Source organism: Carcharodon carcharias, chromosome 31, assembly GCF_017639515.1.
Source record: "Carcharodon carcharias isolate sCarCar2 chromosome 31, sCarCar2.pri, whole genome shotgun sequence".
Lineage (NCBI taxonomy): Eukaryota > Metazoa > Chordata > Chondrichthyes > Lamniformes > Lamnidae > Carcharodon > Carcharodon carcharias.
Genome location: NC_054497.1, coordinates 17,549,105 through 17,568,741, shown reverse-complemented (window position 1 = coordinate 17,568,741; position 19,637 = coordinate 17,549,105). Strand labels below are relative to the sequence as shown.

Sequence of the window (19,637 nt, the reverse complement as noted above, 5' to 3'; positions counted from 1 at the left end):
GGCACTGTGCCCCTCCCCCCCATTTTTCCGATGATTGTCTTGCCGCCTTCATTGAGGAGGTGGCAGCACAGTGGGAGGTCCTGGTTCCCCAGCACGAGAGGAGGAGGAGGAGGCCCCCCCGCCACCCCCCACAACCACATGACCACACGTGCCTGGAAGAAGGTGGCGGGGGTGGTGAGCTCCCGTGATGTGGTGCGGAGCATCTGGATCCAGTGTCGCAAGCGCTTCTGCAACCTGTTGTGCTCAGGAAGGGTGAAGACCATGTTGGCATTGGTCACTTAACCCAGCAGGTAGGCTTCCCCCCACCGCCCAGTCTGAGTGTAGGGACTGCATTGAATCATTGAAGGTCTGTGTCCCTCACTAGGTGGGCCAGTAGATATTGCCCATGCCTAGGTTACCCTGAGAGGGTGGTGAAGAGATGGGTTCTGCACCCGCAGCATTGGCACACTGAGACCCACATAACTGTTTTGGGGGCAACCTGGAGGAGCTGCACTTAGGCACAGTGCAGGAACTCCAGGACATGTCAAAGTCCGGGTGATGTGGCACTGATTGATCTGCTGCCCTCTGTGCTCCATGTGCTTGCGCCTCCTTGCTATGGAAGGTTAGACCACGTGGTGCCAAATGTGATGTAAGCGGCATTTGGCCAAGGGGTGGGGTGGGGGTACAGGCCTAGTATCTTTGCGAGTGTTCGGCAGCAGTGGGGTGAGGAGGCACTGCAGCCTTGCAATGTCCCACTCTGGTTGGGGTGGGCTGTCCGCGAAGAGAATCCAAATACAATTAGCACTAATCAATGCTCTTCTCTCCTTTCCAGAAGAATGCACATAATGCCGCCGAGTGGGTGAGGACTGGTGGAGGGCCAGCCCAGGTGGCGATTCTCAGCCGCTTCGAGCAGGAGGCCCTAGATCTGGAGAGGCGCCATACGCCCAGGTCCACCAGTGTCAATGAGGCTGGGGTGGCAGGGGCAGGTATGTTTGCCCAGCAGTGAGGTTACCATTGTTCTCCCAACAGCCATGGCAGTGCTGAACGTTCAGTGATTGAAGTTTGCAACATGGCTTGACCATTGCTTATGGAAGGATGAGCACATGATCTGGGATACAGGGTTGCACATTGACATTGGATCAGTTAACGTGGAGACGATGTCCTTGTTCTTCCTTTCAGCATCAGCGGAGCAGGGCCGGGAAGAGGAGCAGCAGGGGCCCCTTCACACGTGAGGGCCCTGAATCTCGGACTCACCAGCATCACTCCATCTCTGCCAGGCAGGCACCAGCTCAGATACTAGCATTTCAGTAGGAATTAGCACATCAGCTAGTATCCTGGGGCACAGCGGTGAGGGCACTTCACAGTCGCTGGAGGAGCTGGCAGAGACAAGAGAGTGCACATGGGGCCAGCAGTTGGAGACTGCAGTGGACCAGGCATATGCTCAGTCAGTGGCTGATGTGCCTCTGGAGTCGTCCGTGAAGTAGGAAATGCGGCAGGGTGTGCGAGAGCATCTGGTGGAGATACATAAGGCTATGTTTGGCTTGGTGTCAGTGGTGGAGGAGTCTATGTGAACCATCGCCAATGCAATGAGCCTCATGGCCGAGCACCATGCGTCCTCCATGGAGAAAGTAGTGGCTCTTGTGGAGACGCTCCTCCAGGGCTTCCTGGGGATGTGCTTGGACCAGCAAGCCCTCACATCATCATTGACCTCAGCTGGTCAGTGCCAGTTTGGGAGATGGTCTGGGCACCAAGTTTCCCAGCTCGGTGCCCAGCCATCCACGGTGAGCAGGGAGGTCTGAAGCGACTGTAGGTCAGTATAGCAACTGCCCGTCGTCTCTGCAGGCCCCTCTCAGGGTGCTCTGGATGACAGCGGCAGCTCCTCCGTCCCTCTGCCAGTGATCATTGCATCCAATGAGGCTCCGATGACGGGGGAGATGCCAGCTGTAAGGAACTGGCAGCTCCCTCCCAGGCGGGGCCAGCACAGGCTTCATGGGCCAGAGGACGGCTGCCAAGCTCATTGAGGCCAACAGGACAGCAGAGTGAGTAGGCTGTCTCAGATGCCACTCCCAGCAAGGGGGCAGCACCAAGACATAGCACATGAAAACGTAAACATAAGGTACCTTAAGCACACCACGGGTTTATCACTGGTGCTTTTGTATTGGTCCGCAATGAGGTCTTTGAGTTGGTGTGATGTTTAACACCTTTGGTCATTTTGTTTTAAGTTCTTTTTGTTATAATATTAAATTCAGACATGTCATCATGGCTGAGGGTGCCTCTTTTCTTCTGCAAATGGATGGTTACCAATAACGTTGAGTGATTTGTGGGACACTCAGCTTTATTAACAAGGCCTGTAGCTAATGTTCCTATCTAGGCAGATTTTGCATTCAGGTATCGGGAGTATGGAGCCTGCAGCCCAGGCTTGTCCTGAAGGTCCATATGTGCTAGCTGAAGGTTTGTCGGATTAAAGCGGATGTCCCTGCCTCCCTGGAGTAGGCCCGGGTTAGCGTCTACCCTGTGCATTTCCCTGTGTGTGCTCATCCTCGGACTCATCGTGTGCAGCCATAGCCACTGTGTCGACATCTTCGTTGTCCACAGCGTTCCCCCATTTCCAGCGCAAGATTGTGGAGAGCGCAGCATGCAACCACTACCAGCAACACATGATCTGGGGGGTACTGGAGTGCGCCTCCTGAGTGGTACAGGCATCGGAAACACATTTTGAGAAGACCGATGGGGTCTCTCCACCTCAGCCCTTGTGGTGCCCTGGCTCCTATTATACCGCTGCTCAGCTTCTGTTCTTGGATGGTGGAGAGGCATCATGAGCCACCTTCTGAGGAGATAGCCCTGGTCACCCGGCAGCCATCCATCCAGCTGAGCTGGAACACTGAACAGCCCCGGCACCTGGGAGTGTCTGAGGATGTAGGCGTCATGGGAGGTGCCTGGGTACCTTGCACAGACTTGTAGAATCAGCATCCTGTGATCACACACTATCTGCATGTTCATGGAGTGGAATCCCTTCCTGTTGATGAAGGCTCACCTGCTGGTGCCTTGATGGCCAGATGTGTACAGTCTATTGTACCCTGGAAGCAGGGGAGGCCAAAAATCACTGCGAAGCCTCTGGTTCACTCCGGCTTGCCTGGTCCCAACAGTCGTGGATGAAGGTCAATGTACGCCTGGACAGAGCGTCTGTAACCTGCTTGACAAGTGTGGACAGCTGATTGGGAGACACAGCAAAGATCACTCACTGGCCCCCAGAAGGAGCCAGAGGCATAGAAGTTGAGGGCAGCTGTGACCTTTAGAGCCACTGGCATGGAACGTCCACCCACACAGTTAGTGGAGATCTCAGGTCCAATCATCTGACAGAAATAGTTGACTGTCTCCCTTGAGAGTCCAAGCAGCTGGTATGCATTCTGAAGTGTTGCACATCACATAGGCAAGTATCAGTAACCTTAAAAATTCAATACTTGACAGAGCACACTCGCGACCCCACTGAGCCCTCTTATCCCACACATGGATGAGGTTTATACAAATATGTCCTACCTGTCTGCCTATCACACCGACCTAAAGTTCGCACAGGCGCTGAAAAATCACCGTCAATTGGCGCCTCAAGGGCCTTAAGTGGCCCGTTAATTAACGGTGGGCGCACATCGCCCGTCCAACGAAATATCACAATGGTGCGTGGTGACGTCGAGACACTCACCCGACATCACCTGGCGTCATTTTATGCGTCAGCGTGTGGGTCCTGCCCCCACACGCCAATGGGAAAATTCTGACCCAAGTGTCTTTAAACTAAGTATTGATCCAGTGGCTCTCCTCAGAAACCTTTATAATCCGACCGTGGAAGGTGCTAAACGATTCAAAATGATGCTTCTTATACAATGACAATATATTCTGATTTTGTTTTCTATTCAATTGCCCAGAGACAGAGAAAAGAGAGACTGATCTGTGCCTTTCATAGCCTCAGGATATCCCAAAGTAAATCAACTACTCTTCGTACCAGGAAACATGCACATCAAGGTCCAAACCAATGACCAGATCGTCTGTTTTTGTGGTGTTGGGTGAGGGATAAATATCTTCTTTAGATTTTGTGATTCGGTGTCAAATTTTATTTGTTAACTCAACATGGGTTATTTCACCAGGTTAAAGGTGCTATAGAAATACAAGGTGGTGATGCTACTGTCGTTAAAAGTAGCCAAGACAGTGGGAGAATAATATGATGGGGGGGGTGGGGGTGGGGGAGGGGGAGGGGGGAGGTGGGGGGAGGGAGGAGTGGGGGAGGGGGGGAGGTGGGGGAGGTGGGGGGTGTAGGTGGGGGGAGGGAGGGGGGGGGAGGGGGGGAGGTGGGGGAGGTGGGGGAGGGGGCGGACATATAAAATTCCCAGGGTGGCCTTCCCAACCCAACCCATCGGCAATTTTACATGGGGTGGGCAAGGCCAATTATTGGCCACTTAAGGGCCACTTCCTGCCCAGGTCTCAATTTTCAGGCAGGCTGGATAAATTCAGGGGCAGACAGGAAGCCCAGCAACTCACCATACATGGGCCTTGGACAGAAAGTGAGTCGGGGGACCTTCCTCAAGAGACTCCTTTCCACATCAGGTGCACACCCCCCACCACCACCACCAAGGTCTCTCCCCCAACCCCAACCCCAACCTTACAGTTGTACCCACGCCCACCACCAGCCTCTCCATCAACACCCCCATTCCCCACTCCCTACTGCCCCTGGGCCTCACCTTCCGCCTGTGCTATGAGACCACCCCTCCCACCACACCCACATTCCCCGCCCCCCTCCCCCCCCCCACCCTGCCCTACCCACTCTGTACCAGACTTAGGATCCAGGCCTGCCCACTGCTGCTACTGGCACTGCGGAGACTACAGAGTGGCCGGCCAATCAGATTGGGATTTTCACCCAACTTCCACCTGTCTCCAGCCAATTAATGCTCCTCAGAGTAACAAATGGTTGTGGGGTTGCTGCGATCGGAGGCAATGTGGAAAACCACAACATCCAAAAAATGCTGCCTATAGAGTTTTAGTAAATATCCCTGTTCCCTGATGGTGCAGGCTCTCACTGGGCTTCAGTTCCACAGGCGCCCAATGGGATCTCACCGAGTATTATGTATTTGACAAGGTGCAACACAGGAGGTTATTTATTCCTGCATTAGTGGGTAGATCTTGGAGTCCTCTTCAGATGGTGCTGTGTATTCTTTTACTTTCACTTGCGAGGGCAGATGGACCTCTGGTTTAACATCTCATGTGAAAGATGGTGGCTCCAGCAGTACAGCACTGCCTCAGTACTGCCCCTCTGACAGAGCAGCACTGCCTCAGTACTGCCCCTCTGACAGAGCAGCACTGCCTCAGTACTGCCCCTCTGACAGAGCAGCGCTATCTCAGTACTAATCCTCCGACAGTGGAGTGCTCCCTCAGTACTGCCCCTCTGACTGTCCAGCACACCTTCAATGTCAACTTTAATCATGTGCTTACGTCTCTGAAATGTGGCTTTACCCCGTAATCGTTTTGATTCAGAGAACAAGATGCTACCACTGAACCATGACTGGCATCAGTACCTCCCAACACTATTTTTGTCTAAAGTAGAATTTTGGCATGAATCACAGACCTTCAGAGATCCATGCACTAACACCACGGTTTTCCTCCTGCTCTGAAACCTTGTACACACAGTCCTACACAAGCTGTCTCTGCTCCTAATGACATGCATAACAAATCTTGTTATATCTTCCAAATATGGACCCATCCACATCTGTGTGCAACTGATTTATCATCTCATGTCTGAACGCTCACACACACCAACCAATTATCTGTCAAAGTTCTCCCAACACCTCCATCTAGATAAAGATGGTAGAGAGCAATGAATCAAACACTGATTCCTTTGGGAATCCTCTAGTGACTGGCCTCAATGCAATTTCATTAATAAAACCCTGTCAATGGGAATGCAACTAATTCTTTCTCCGATCTTCCCACAATCCAAAGGATTAAGTAGCCTCCTGTGTGACAGTTTACGATGATGGGTAAGATCCCATCAGTTGTCCATAGAACTGAAGCCCAGCGAGAGGTTGCAGCGTCAGAACAGGGGTGTTTACTAAAAACTCTACAACCCTGTATTGTTCCCTTCTAAATCAGTGCTTACCCGGCCAAGGTAGCGCCAGTCCAGCAAGTCAGAGAGCCGTTCTGTCCGATTTCTCTGAATGATCCGTTGCCGTCGCGACTGTTGAGAGAAGCTGTAGAGGAATGAGGTTAATTGATTGCAGCATTCATCCAGGCTCTTAAAGCGACGATCCAGAATATAGATCCCTGGCAGAAAAGTGTCAACAGTTTTAGGTTCACTTACTTCCCTCCGATGGGCAAGATCATTTAAGGGTGTTTCTAGAAATCAGATGAGCAGGTGTCTCTCTTGGATTATACCAACATCACTGAACTGGTGTCTATTTATGATGGTTCCAACACTTACTGTCTAATAGGGTGATATTTTTCTCTCTCTGTTGCTCCCAGTTAGATTAATTTTTCTAGATGACTGGAATCAACACAATTTCATTCAGAGGGTAATGAAGAGAGAGGGCACAAAAACTGAAAACATCAGGTTTGAGGAGTGCAGGGTGGGTTTGAACATTGACAGGGGGACACACAGCCAAGCACAGGAAAGCACTGACTACAGCAGCTCACCGTATGAAGACGGGTCCGTGATGTGTTGTTCCATAAAGCAGCCAAAGCCAGATAAATTGGTGGAAACACTGGGAATTCCCATCACCGTGCATTCCGCTAGTAGAGAAAGGATTATTCAGAAACAGAATTAAAACTATATAAACATTAAAAATTTCCATTAACAAAAAAAAAATATAGTGATTCTTACACTAAAAGTGGAGCTCACTAACTCACAAACATGGGCCTGAATTTTACCTTTGGCGGACACGCTCGATCAGCGGGCTCAGTGCTACGGGGATGGTGTGGGGGTCGGAAGGTGGTGGGTGGGGGGGTGGGGAACAGGGTGGGCAATGACCTTTCCACAGGTACGACAAAGCTCCCTGAAGGCAGACGGTTGCCTCAGGGGGTTGCAGACCTGAAAATGCTAAAATAAAGGTTCAAAAAGCCACAAAAACAATGTTCGCGTGTCATAATCAATCACCTGAAAATGAAGCTGATAAAAATGCTGCCCAGAGATATTTATTTTTATTTAATGTTATAACGGAAATTTCATCCCGCCCTTGGATGAAGTTTAATTAAAAATACAAAGGCCGCCTGGCCGATTCACCTATCCGCCAACCGTAATGTTGCAAAGGCCACGAAAAAATCGGAGACAATTGCGCCATTAATGGAGTAACCTCTTTACTGGGTGCAGGAATGGTAGAAAGACACCGCAACATTGGTGGTGATGCTACCGCGCTAACCACTGCCACACAACTGGCATTGGTGAAGAAGTCAAAAAGAAGCTCATTGGCTTTTTCAACAATGGGATCGTACCAATCCAAAATTTCCCGGCTTCAGCTCTCGGTCTGTGCCGATTTCAGTATTTTGAGCTGTAAGATTGGACTCAGTGGGTGGAATTTCCCACCCTGCCCACAGTGGGCGGGAGCGGAGAATCTAATGGCAGCCCCAACATCGGAAACCCGCAGGTGTAAAATAGTTTGAAATTCTTCTGGTGATGAATTAATGGTGAGTTGGGTGTCCCGCTGAATGGTGGTATGAACACCATTTGCATTACCACCTCATGAATGCTGATTAAATTAGCTTCTTGCCAAACTCACGTGTTAATCTGGCATCATGCCAGCGGAAAATCATGCCGGTTGGACTCTCGTTTGAAAAAGAGCAATGTGCACCAGTCGGCCATCACCTCATTCACAACTGCGAGGTGAGTGCAACAGACTTAGCCTAGCTGCCACAGTGCTGCTCCAGTCTCATTGCACTGCCAGTGGAACACCACGCTGCCAGCGGAAGACCGCACTGCCAGAGGAAGACCGCACTGCCAGAGGAAGACCGCACTACCAGTGGAGCGCCACACTGCCAGTGGAACACCACGCTGCCAGTGGAACACCACGCTGCCAGCGGAAGACCGCACTGCCAGAGGAAGACCGCACTGCCAGAGGAAGATCGCACTACCAGTGGAGTGCCACACTGCCAGTAGAGCGCTACACTGCCAGTGGAGCACCATGCTGCCAGTGGAACACCACGCTACCAGTGGAGCGCCACACTGCCAGCGGAAAGCCACGCTGCCAGCGGCACACCGCACTGCCAGAGGAACGCCATGCTGCTGGGCTGTGGGATTGGTCTGTTCCCAGTGGCTGCCTCCATTTCCTGAAGGACATCACTATGCCGCGGCACTTGGACAGGGCTCAGCATTCAGACAGAGAGCAGCACTGCAGCTGGTGTAGGGGATGTATGTTTGGTGTGCTCCATGTGGGTGCCACTACTGTGCTGAAGGACACAACTGTGCAGCAGAACGCAGACAGTGCTGAACATTCAGAGACCAGCAGTTTGACTGGCGGTTTTTTTAAATTCATAATTTTGTACACCTCGATCATGTCCTCCCTCAATCTCCTCTGCTCCAAGGAAAATAACCCCAGTCTAACCAATCTCTCCTCATAACTAAAACTCTCCAGTTCAGGCAACATCCTGGTAAATCTCCTCTGCACTCTCTCTACTGCCATCACATCCTTCCTATAATGCAGATTCCAGAACTGCACGCAATACTCTAGCTGTGGCCTAACCAGCGTTTTATACAATTCCTACATAACCTCCCTGCTCTTATATTCTATGCCTTGACTAATAAAGGCAAGTATCCCATATGCCTTCTTAACCATTTATCTACCTGTACCGCTACCTTAAGGGACCGGTGGACATGCACACCAAGGTCCCTCTGATCCTCGGTATTTCCCAGGGTCCTACCATTTATCGTGTATTCCTGTGCCTTGTTTGTCCTGCCCAAGTGCATCACCTCACACTTATCTGGATTAAATTCCATTTGCCACTGATCAGCCCATCTGACCAGCCCGTCCATATCCTCCTGTAATCTAAGGCTATCCTCCTCACTATTTACCACCCCACCAACTTTCGTGTCATCTGCGAACTTACTAATCAACCCTCCTACTTTCAAGTTTAAATCGTTTATATGTAACGCATGAGATCTCACTTTTCTGACCAGACTGCCATGTGGGACCTTGTCAAATGCCTTACTGAAATCCATGTAGACAACATCCACTGCACTACAATCATCAATCCTCCTTGTTACTTCCTCAAAAAATTCCATTAAGTTAATAAGACAAGATCTCCCCTTAACAAAACCTGCTGACTATCCTTGATCAATCTGTGTCTTTCTAAGTGACAGTTTATCCTGTCTCTCAGAATTGTTTCCAATAATTTTCCCACCGCCAAAGCCAGACTGACCAGCCTATAATTTTCTGGCCTATCCCTCACACCATTTTTAAATAATGGTACAAGGTTTGCAGACCTCCAATCCTCTGGGACCTCACCTGTATCTAGTGAGGATTGGAAAATGAGCTTCAGAGCATCCGCTGTTTCCTCCCTGGCTTGCTTCACAGCCTGGGATACAACCTACAATCCATCTCACCCTGGTGATTTATCCACCTTCAAGGATGTCAGTCCCTGCAGCGCTTCCTCTCTCACTATGCTTATTGTATCTAATGTTTCGCACTCCTCTTTAACTAGAATATCTGCATCGTCCCTCTCAGTGAAGACAGAGACAAAGTACTCATTGAGAACCCTGCCCACAACTTCTGCATCAATGCACAACTTACCAGGTACATCTCTGAGAGGCCCAACCCTTTCCTTAGTTATTCTCTTGCTCTTAATGTACTGGTAAAACATTTTAAGATTTTCTTTGATTTTACCTGCCAATTTTTTTTCATACCCTCTCTTTGCTTTCCTAATTTCCATTATTACTTCACCCCTGTACTCTCTATAGTCCTCTAGGTTTCCTACAGTATTAAGTCTTTTGTGACTGTCATAGCTTTTTTTTTCTGCTTTACCTTGACCTATATGCTTCTGGATAACCAGGGGGCTCTAGATTTGGCAGCACCATCCTTTTTCTTTGTGGGTACATGTCTACACTGTGCCTGTAGAATCTCACCTTTGAATGCCTCCCACTAATTTGACCCAGTTTTTCCTTCCAATATCTGTATTCAGCCCACTCTCACCAGCTCACCTCTGTTTTGTAAAATTTGTCTTCCCCCAATTTAAAACTTTTACTCCTGCTCTATCTTTGTCCTTTTCCATAATGATGCTCAATCTAACTATATTATAGTCACCATCTCTAAAATGGTCTCCCACTGCAATTTCATCCACTTGCTCAGCCCCATTTCCTAAGACTAAATTTAGAATTGCACCCCATCTCTTTGGGCTTGTTACATGCTGGCTAAAAAAGTTCTCTTGAATGCAGTTCAAGAATTGTGCACCCTCTGTGCCCTTCACACGGTTCATATCCCATTGGACATTAGGATAGTTGAGGTCCCCAACGATTACTGCCCTATTGTTTTTGCACTCAGAAATCTGGCTACATATTTACTCTTCTAACTCTCTCCCTCTATTTGGGGGCCTATAGCACACTCTTAACAGTGTGGCTGCCCTTTTTAATTTCTGAGCTCAACCCATATGGCCTCATTTGATGCTTCATTTAGTATAAAATCCCTCCTCACAGCTGTAATTGATTCTTTAACCAATAATGCTAACACCCCCACCTTTTTTATCCCCCTCCCTATCCTGCCTGAAAACATTATATTAACAGGAATGTTTTTGCCCCTCTTTAAGCCAAGTTTCTGTTATAGCAATGATATCATGCTGCCATGTGTCTATCTGTGCCTTCAGCTCATCAGCTTTATTTACTATGCTCCTTGCATTTACATGTACACCTTTTAACACTGCCAGATTCCCCTGCTGTACACTTTTTAGCCCCTGCTGCTTTCTTTCAGAGTCATTCAGTAATTCTCCATTTTCCATTCCCTGCTCTGAATTTGCCCTCAGGTTCCCTATCTAGTTGCCAATCTCGTTTAACACCCCGTGCCCCCCCACCCCCCCCCCCCCCCCCCCCCCACCACCTCCCCTCCCCCTCAACAGCACTAGTAAATCTCCCTGTGAGGATATTTATCCCAGTCCTGTTCAGGTGTAGACCGTCCGGCTTGTACAGGACCCCCTTCCCCATAACCAGCCCCAATACTTCAGAAATCTGATGCCCTTCCTCTTACACCAGCTTTCCAGCCACATGTTTATTCGCTCAATTCTCCTATATGCGTTTGCACATGGGATGGGGAGTAATCCTGAGATTACCGCTTTAGAGGTCCTGCTTTTCAGTCTCCTTCCTACCTCCCTAAAGTCTGCTTTCAGGACCTCATCCCATTTCCTACTTAAGTCACTGGTACCAATGTGGACCATGACCTTTGGCTGATCACCCTGGTGAATGCACCCTTCTCGGCCTGAGCATCTGGAGTGCACGGGATCACAGGCAAAGAGGACCCTTAACAGCTGGACACCCTTGGAGTGTCCTTAGAGGAGGCCCCCAGGGTGCCCAGCTAACACTCATCCTCCCAAGCACCCTGCCCTGACTCCATGAGGAGAAGAGGCGCCTGGATAGAGATCCCCCTCTCGTCTAGACATTGATGATGCCCACTAGTGCGTGTGGCCATGGAGTCCAGGGCTGTTTGCAAATCCGGCAAAACCTGCTGAACCCAAGGTCTCCATATGGTCGCCAACCTGCCCGTGGTGACCTCAAGGCCCTGGCCTATCAGGGCCACCACCTCAGAATGTGAACGGACTCCTCCATCCTTTGCTCTGGTCTGCTGAGTGACTGACGAACCTCTGCCTGATGTTTCGCCGCCTGTTGTTGCAGCTCCAGCATTGAGCTGGTGGCTGCCCTCAGAGACTCATCACCTGACTCAGACTGAGTGGGTGGCTGGTCTCCAGCAGACCTCCTAGTGCCGGAGATCTGGGCTGTCCCTGCCTTCAACTGCTGTGGAGATGTGATCCAACAGGCGAACCCAAGCCTAATCTGGAACTATGTCCCACCGAGGCGTGTGTCTCTGCACTGGTGGAGGGTTTGGATGAGCGCAGTGATGGTTTTTCCTCAACTTTCTCTCCGGACATGATCTAGGGGCTGGGATGTATGGTGGACAGCCTTGTGGGACTCGGTCTGCTGGTCCTATAAGATAGAGAAGAGTGTGTTATTTCACAAGCATGCGAATTACAAGGTTGCGTGTCACTCACTGAGATTGTCAGGATGTGATGTGATGAAGGTGTGATTGCTGAGGCAGTTCGATCTCCCCTTTCCCACAGGAACGATCCCTGTCCTCCCCAGCGATCTCAATGGCATCCTCATCGAATTCCGTGAGGGCAGTTATGTCAGCCGTCTCTCCCCCGTGTCTGGGATCTTTCCTGCCTGTTGTGGGCAAGCTTGTCTTGGATGAAGACAAAGGAAAGGAACGTGAAGAGAAGGGATGGAGCAGAGGTTGAGAAACATGCGTGTGTGTGTGTGTTTCCCTGCCCAGAAGGGTTGGAGGATGGAATGTAAGCAGCATGATAGATGCGATGGTGGTGATGTGAATGTTTCCGTGAGACCATCAGTGGTGATATGTGTCCTCACGAATGGTTGTGTGGGATCCCTGAGGAGAGAAGCCCTTTGAATGAATGATGCCGTGATGAGAGTTTGATATTGGAGGGAGTTGAAGGATGCTTACCCTGGCGGAGTGAATGAGATCATTCATCCTCTTCCTGCACTGGCTGGCGTTCCAGCTGCAGTGCCGGCCACACTGATATCCTCTGCAATGGCCTCCCAGACCGGAGGGGTGAGGCTGGCGTGCTTTCTGGAGCTGTCCCTGCGATAAAGCACATCCCTATGTGCCCGCACTCCGCTTATCAAGGCCTGGAGGGAGTCGTGGCTGAAGCAGGGGCCGGGGTGGGGGGCAGACCTTTCCTTCCAGCTTCCAGCCTTCTTCTTCTGGTTGCTGGACATCTCTGTGGGTCTCCTGGAGACACCTGGGCTGGAGAGAGTGAGATGCATTTAAATATGATACCTGGACCTTCAACCCTGCCAGGTAACGGTGGGGGCGAATGAATCAGCTCCCAACCCGCCTGGTGATTCCGGGAGATGCTTGCCTGCATCTAATTAATCAGCTTCCATGCTCAGAATCTGTGCAATTTCCAACCATTCCCACAAGTGAGAAATGTGCCGCGGAACCCACCTGTCATCACACAGTTCAAAAAATGGAAAATTCCCCCCAATGTTCCTGGCTACGAGTCCCAATTCCTGATCCCTATCCAGGGAATACCTGCTGAAAAGTGCACATATGGGCAACAGATGTGGATATGATAACTAACAAGCCTGGATTCGCTGATCAGACAAACTGGATGAATATGTGATGGAGTCCAGTTGAAATTTGCAGTGTTAACCAATTATAATGTTTGGGATCTGCCTCTTTAAGATAGTTTGTGTGGGCTCTCAGGATTAGAATCCGCCTGATTCAGGATTTACTTGCTGGGGCAGAAAATCACATGCAGTTGCAGCTTTTAAAAGCTCTGTAGTAATTCGATTTCTTTATGCTGCATCCAAACAAGTTGCTTCTGTCATTTTCCATAATCGCCACAAGGATATCAGTTTTTGTCTGAAAAAAAACGTTCTTAGTTTTCTTAGGTGTACAAGGTTATGATGGGTTTGACTAAGGTAAACAAGGAGTCACTGTTCCCAATAACTGATGGGTACAAGGGCTAGGGGACATAGATTGGACATGAGATTCAGGGGGAATGTGAGGAAGAAGCTCTTTTATTCAGTGAGTGGTAATGACCTGAGACTCACTGCCCTCCAGGGTGGTGGAAGCAGAGACAATCAATGATTACAAAAGGACGAAATTTTTTTAAAAATTGGATGGCACTTGAAAGAAATAACTTTGCAGGATTATAGTGATAGAGCAGGGGAATGGAAGCCGACAGAGACTTCATGGGCTGAGTGACCTCATTCTGTACCATAAATCACTCTAGTTTCTAACCTTCACCTTTAGGCAACCATCCTGTGCTACTGTGTTATACTTTTTTTTAATTCTTTCATGGGATGTGTGCAACACTGGCAAGGCCAATGTTTGTAACCATCCCTAATAGTCCTTGAGAAGCTAGTGGTGAACCACCTCCTTGAAGGGCTGCAGTGCTGTTAGGGAGGAAGTTCCAGGATTTTAACCCAGTGATAGTGAAGGGGCAGCTATATATTTCCAGGCCAGGATGCTGTGTGACTTGGAAGGAAACCTTGTTCTATTCCTGCTCCTATTTCTTATGGGAATTTGCAGGTAGTGGTTTTCCCTCTCGTCAGCTGCCCTTGTCCTGCCAGATGGTAGAAATCGTGGGTTTGAAAGGTGCTGTCAAAAGATCCTTTGTGAGTTGCTGCAGTGCATCTTGTAAATGGTACACACTGCTGCCAGTATTTGTGGTGATGGAGGGAGTGAAAAAATTAAGGTGGTGGAGGGAATGCCGATCAAATGGAGAGTATTCCACCACACTCCTTGTAGATGGTGGAATCAGGAGGTGAGTAACGTACCACAGAATTCCACCCTCTGACCTGCTTTTGTAGGCATTGTATTTATGTGATTATTCCAGTTCAGTTTTTGATCAATGACAACCCCCAGGATGGTGGGGGCTTCAGCATTGGTAATTCCATTGAATGTCAAAGGAAGATGGCTGGATTCTCTCTTGTTGGATATGGTCATTGACTGGCACTTCTGTGGCGTGACCATTATTTGCTACTTATCAGCCCAAGCCTGAATGTTGTCCAGGTCTTGCTGTATATGAAGATGGACTGCTTCAGTATCTGAGGAGTTGCAAATGGTACTGAACAGATGTTTGAGCCTAGGACACTACCCTGAGGCAATGTCCTGGGACTGAGATGTGGGACTGAGTGCAGTACCACCCACTCAATGATGTAAGAGAACACATGACCCACACCTAGGAGTCAGTCTAGTGTTGGACAGAGCCGTGTGTAGAAGCAAGCATGGAGACAGCTCCTAGCTTGGACCTTCACTGTAGTTATGTATATAATTTATTGCAGTTAATTAATACTTACTGTTGAACTAACTGAGACTACAAATACCTTAATAAGACCTACCAAACTATGCCTGATACTTTTCAACATGGGGTCAGCGAACAGGACAACTCAAAACCTCACAGAGACTGCAGAAGAAAGTTAAAATCCCAGAAAACTGAAAGAAAAATCAAAGAAGCATTCTGACCCAAAGAAACGCTCAAGAAACAAAGGCACAGAAGGAAATTGCTAGAGAAAAGCTCCAAAGAAAGGCACTCTCTCAATGGAGGAGGCAGTGCGCTTGGCCATGCGGGTCAACACAAAGCTCACGCTCCGCATGGACTCCTCCACAACAGAGACCATGGCACAAGGACCCCCATGGGTCTCCGTCTCTGTCCAACACTACTCCTAGGTGTGGGTTATGTGTTCTCTTACATCATTGAGTGGGTGGTACTGCACTCAGTCCCACATCTCAGTCCCAGGACATTGCCTCAGGGTAGTGTCCTAGGCTAGGGTAGTGTCCTAGGCTCAAACATCTGTTCAGTACCATTTGCAACTCCTCAGGTACTGAAGCAGTCCATCTTCATATACAGCAAGACCTCCCGCACATCTCGCTGGACATCCAGCATCTGCTGCCTAATGGCCGACTCCAGAGGCTCATCATCTGCCTTCGACTGAGCATCGTCCTGGTCTCCAGCAGTCCTTCAACTGCCGGCGCCCTGGGCGCTCACTGCCTCCACCTGCACCTCAGACGATTGTGAAGTGACCTCACCAATGTGCACCGAGATACCAGCCGCCAATCTAATGCCCACCAAGGTATCTGCGCTGGTGCCTGCTTCAGAGAGCAGGTGTAACACAGGTGCAAGTGACACCCGGTGATCCTCCAGTGATCCTCCAGTGATCCTCCAGTGATCCTCCAGTGATCCTCCAGGGTCTGCAGATATGACACCTGCTGTCAAATCGAAAAGGGAGAACAAGGACATGTCATTGGTTAAAGTCATCGCACTGACACTGTGCAGGCCAGGCACCCTGGTGAGACAATGGAGATCTACATCATGGTGCCATCAGCTTTCAATGATCAATGGAGAATCCAGGTTTGAGGCTCCCATCAATGAAGAGACTGCACTAGAACAGTTGCACAATCCGAAACTCTCACCCCTGTGCATTGCACTCTTATCTTCATCTGGCACCCCAGCCTCTCCACACCCGGTTACACGGGGAACGTGTCAGCTCTCGAGATCCAGGGTGTCTTGCTCATATCTCAAGAGGATTAGGAGGCTAGTGGGGCCACCACCCGGTCTGCTAATTTCTATATTGTTATGGGCCGTCTATGAGCATTGATCAGCCCACTCTCTACCTGCAGCACCATCGCAGCCTGGCCAACCCCAGCTGAGGAGCACCCGGCAGAGCACTTCCAAGTCGTGTCGCTCGAGCCGCAAGGCACTCAGTCGAAGCAGCCAGGGCTCACCCTCTTGGCCAGCTCCAGGGTCACTGGCAATTGGTGCTCCGACTCCTGCACCCCTGAGGTCCACAGGGGGAACGGCCACACCTTAACACTTCTGCACACTGACCCACACCCACAGGGTACTCACCCTTCCTGAGCACAGCAGGTCATTGAAGCGCTTCCGGCCCTGCACCCAGGGGCGCTGCACCACGTCATGGCTGCTGACCAGCACTGCCACCTCCTCCCATACCCTCTTGGTGAGGTGCACTGGCCTCCTCCTCCCATCTCTGGGGACAAGGGTGTCCCTCCTGTCAGCCACCTCCTCCAGGAGGATGGCGAGGCACTCAGATGGAAAGCAGGGGGAGTGGGGCACCGAGTGCCCACCTCACCTGCCCTCCCGCCCGCCATGTCCAGCCGCACTCGGGTCCATAGTGAAGGCTCAGGGAACATCCTCGGTTTCAGCCCAAGCCGCTTTTAAAATGACTGCCGGGTCACCACTGGACCCGGCAGCTGACAGGCCCCCACCCCCCCAGTGCGGAGGCGCATTTCATGCTGGGATGGCCTTACCAGGCCCACAAGTGAGAAATCGCAGCCGGAGCCTAATCAGGGTTGGCGGTCCATTTAACAGCCGATCCCAGGACCTCCCGCTCGATAACCCGGAAACCCTGCCCCAACAGATTCACCAGGAACAAATGAGCAATGAGGCCTGTGCCCACATCCACTGGCACTGCCAATAAGGGCAGCCTCCACAGAGACTGAGTGGTGGCACCATGAAATGTGATTCAAACAACAAAGACACTTCACGCTCATTGATGATCTCCTGGTTTTCAATGAGCAGCTGTCATCCCAGTTTCCCTTCGACCAGAGATCCTCCAAGAAATACACCAGGGCCACCTGGGCATCACCAAGGGCAGGGCACGGGCCCAATCCGCTGTCTGGTGCCCAGGCATTTCCAGGGCAATTGAGGACACAACAGTGAACTAGCCGTACCAAAGGCAGCCCATTATCCCCACACTGTTCCCTGCTAGACCATGGGAGAGACTGGATCTCACGGTGTCTTCAACGTCAAATCGTTCCTTATTGTGGTGCATTACCTTTCCAGGTGGGTTGAGGTGAAGTAATGTACAGACGCAGTAGTTAAAGCACTGAAAGACATGTTCGCAAACCACAGCATCTTGGACGAAAGAGATTGTGTTCGATAATGGCCCACAATACTTAGCCCAATTTGCCCTCACACCCGGCATCCACCATGATGCCAGCTCCCCAAGATACCAACAGTCAACCAGGGATGCCGAAAGAGGGGTCCGCACTATAAAAGCTCTCCTAAAAAAAAAGACTTCCAAACAGCACAGTTAACTGTAAATGCACCCCGTTACAATGCAGTCTAGCCCCATCCAAACTCCTGATGGGAAGAAAGTACAGCACACGACTCTCAATCCTGCTGAAGAAGATAATACCATGGTTGGTGGTCAGGGATTACCAGGATATCCAAGACAGAGAGCAGTCCTACATGCAGAAGCAGGCTTCCACCGACAACAACACCAGACACTCACTGCAACTACAAAAGGATGACAAGTTCTGGATTAAAGACCTCGACAGAGAGGGCACTATCATCGGGAAAGACGATGACCAACACCAGTTGGCACCCTAGAGGGTACAGTCAGGAGAAACAAGAGGAGCCTCCTCCTCATCATTCAAAGGGTCTCTCCCATTGTACAGTGGAGAGAAATTAAGGAAGACACCCAGATGCCAGAACAACTTCAATTCAACAAAGTTTACCTGCAGCGACAGATTCTACCACTCCTCCGACAGTAGTGTGAACAATGGAAGGGTTATAAAGCCTCCAGACCACCTGAAGCTATGAACTCAGAGACCTGAAGGGGGAGATGGGCTAATAGTAATGATGTAATACAGTACATGGGGTAAACTGGGATAACTTGTAAATACGTTAGATAAAGACTAAAGGGAAATGTAGTATAAGGGCCTGGCACGTAAAGGGACTGAATACAGAACCGCCCACACAATGAAGTAAGAGAACACATGACCTGAACCTAGGGGTCAGCGTAGTGTTGGACAGAGCTGTGTGTAGAAGCAAGCATGGAGACAGCTCTTAGCTTGGACCTTCACTGTAGCTATGTATATTGTTTAGTAGTTAATAAATACTTTCTGTTAAACTACCGAAGAGTATGAGTACCTTAATAAGGCACATTGAACTATGCCCAACATCTTACAACAACGTCCATCAACCACAAATATCTTCCTTGGTGCTAAGTATGACTCCAACCAGTGGAAAATTTCCTCCTGATTCCCACTGACTTCAATTTTGCTAGGGCTCCTTGATACTACACTTTGTCAATTGCTGCATTAATGTTAAGAGCAGCCACTCTGACCTCACCTCTTGAGTTCTGCTTTTTTGACCATGTTTGTACCAAGGCTGTAATGAGGTCAGAGGCCAAGTGGCCCTGGCAGAAATCCAGGTGGTGCAGGATAGAAATTGAACCAATCTTTAGACACTTTTGTAACCATTTATTTACAGAGATACGCATTATAAGCATTCACCTCCTAACCAACAACCACAGTTCAGTATGTTCTTATTTATAGTGTGTTATGATATGGCAAGTGGTAGTTGCTGGGCTGACCAAATCCCAAAGGGAAACTTGTTCGGGCTGTCACAATGATACTACAATTTGTATTTATTAAGAGAAAGTATGTGTACTGAAGTCAGAGGTAAAGGTTCCACTACCACTTTTGGAGATTTTAAATATTAAATTAAAACATTTATCAACAAAAGAAAACTTAAACACACAAGATTACAGTGACACAGTTAAATTTAGTCTTATAACATTTCCCAAAAGATTTCTACCTAGCTAGACTCACAAATAAACACCCTTTTCCAGGCAACCGTCCCGATAGATCCTGTTGCTATAGGGGAGGTATCTCACAGGGCTTCTTTCTCCCTCTCACTTGAAAATGGAAATCCAAGGCTTGTCACAAAACCTTGCTTTCTGGAACAACCAAACACGTCTCTAGGGTGGCTCGAGGCTGCTTCCTTCGCAGGTCTGTCTTCACACAGCACACTCTTCAATATCTCACAGGGCCACATCCCATACAGCTTCCAATTTTTCCTTTAATATGTTTTTCCCCTTACATCTTTAAATCCATTGTTCTTAACTTTCATTAGAAGTTACCTTTCCTTGAACATAAACA

General features: G+C 49.5%; 1 protein-coding gene across 1 annotated transcript in view; it reads right to left on the bottom strand.

The window, feature by feature from the left end:
* Positions 1–19,637, bottom strand: part of LOC121271596 (glycogen [starch] synthase, muscle-like) — a 149,871-nt gene that overhangs the window by 10,549 nt on the left and 119,685 nt on the right. The window contains exons 22-23 of the mRNA XM_041177631.1: positions 6,649–6,744; positions 6,116–6,279 (exon numbers count right to left, since the gene is read on the bottom strand). Coding sequence (XP_041033565.1) covers positions 6,116–6,279; positions 6,649–6,744 — 260 coding nt within the window. The remainder of the gene's footprint in view (positions 1–6,115; positions 6,280–6,648; positions 6,745–19,637) is intronic.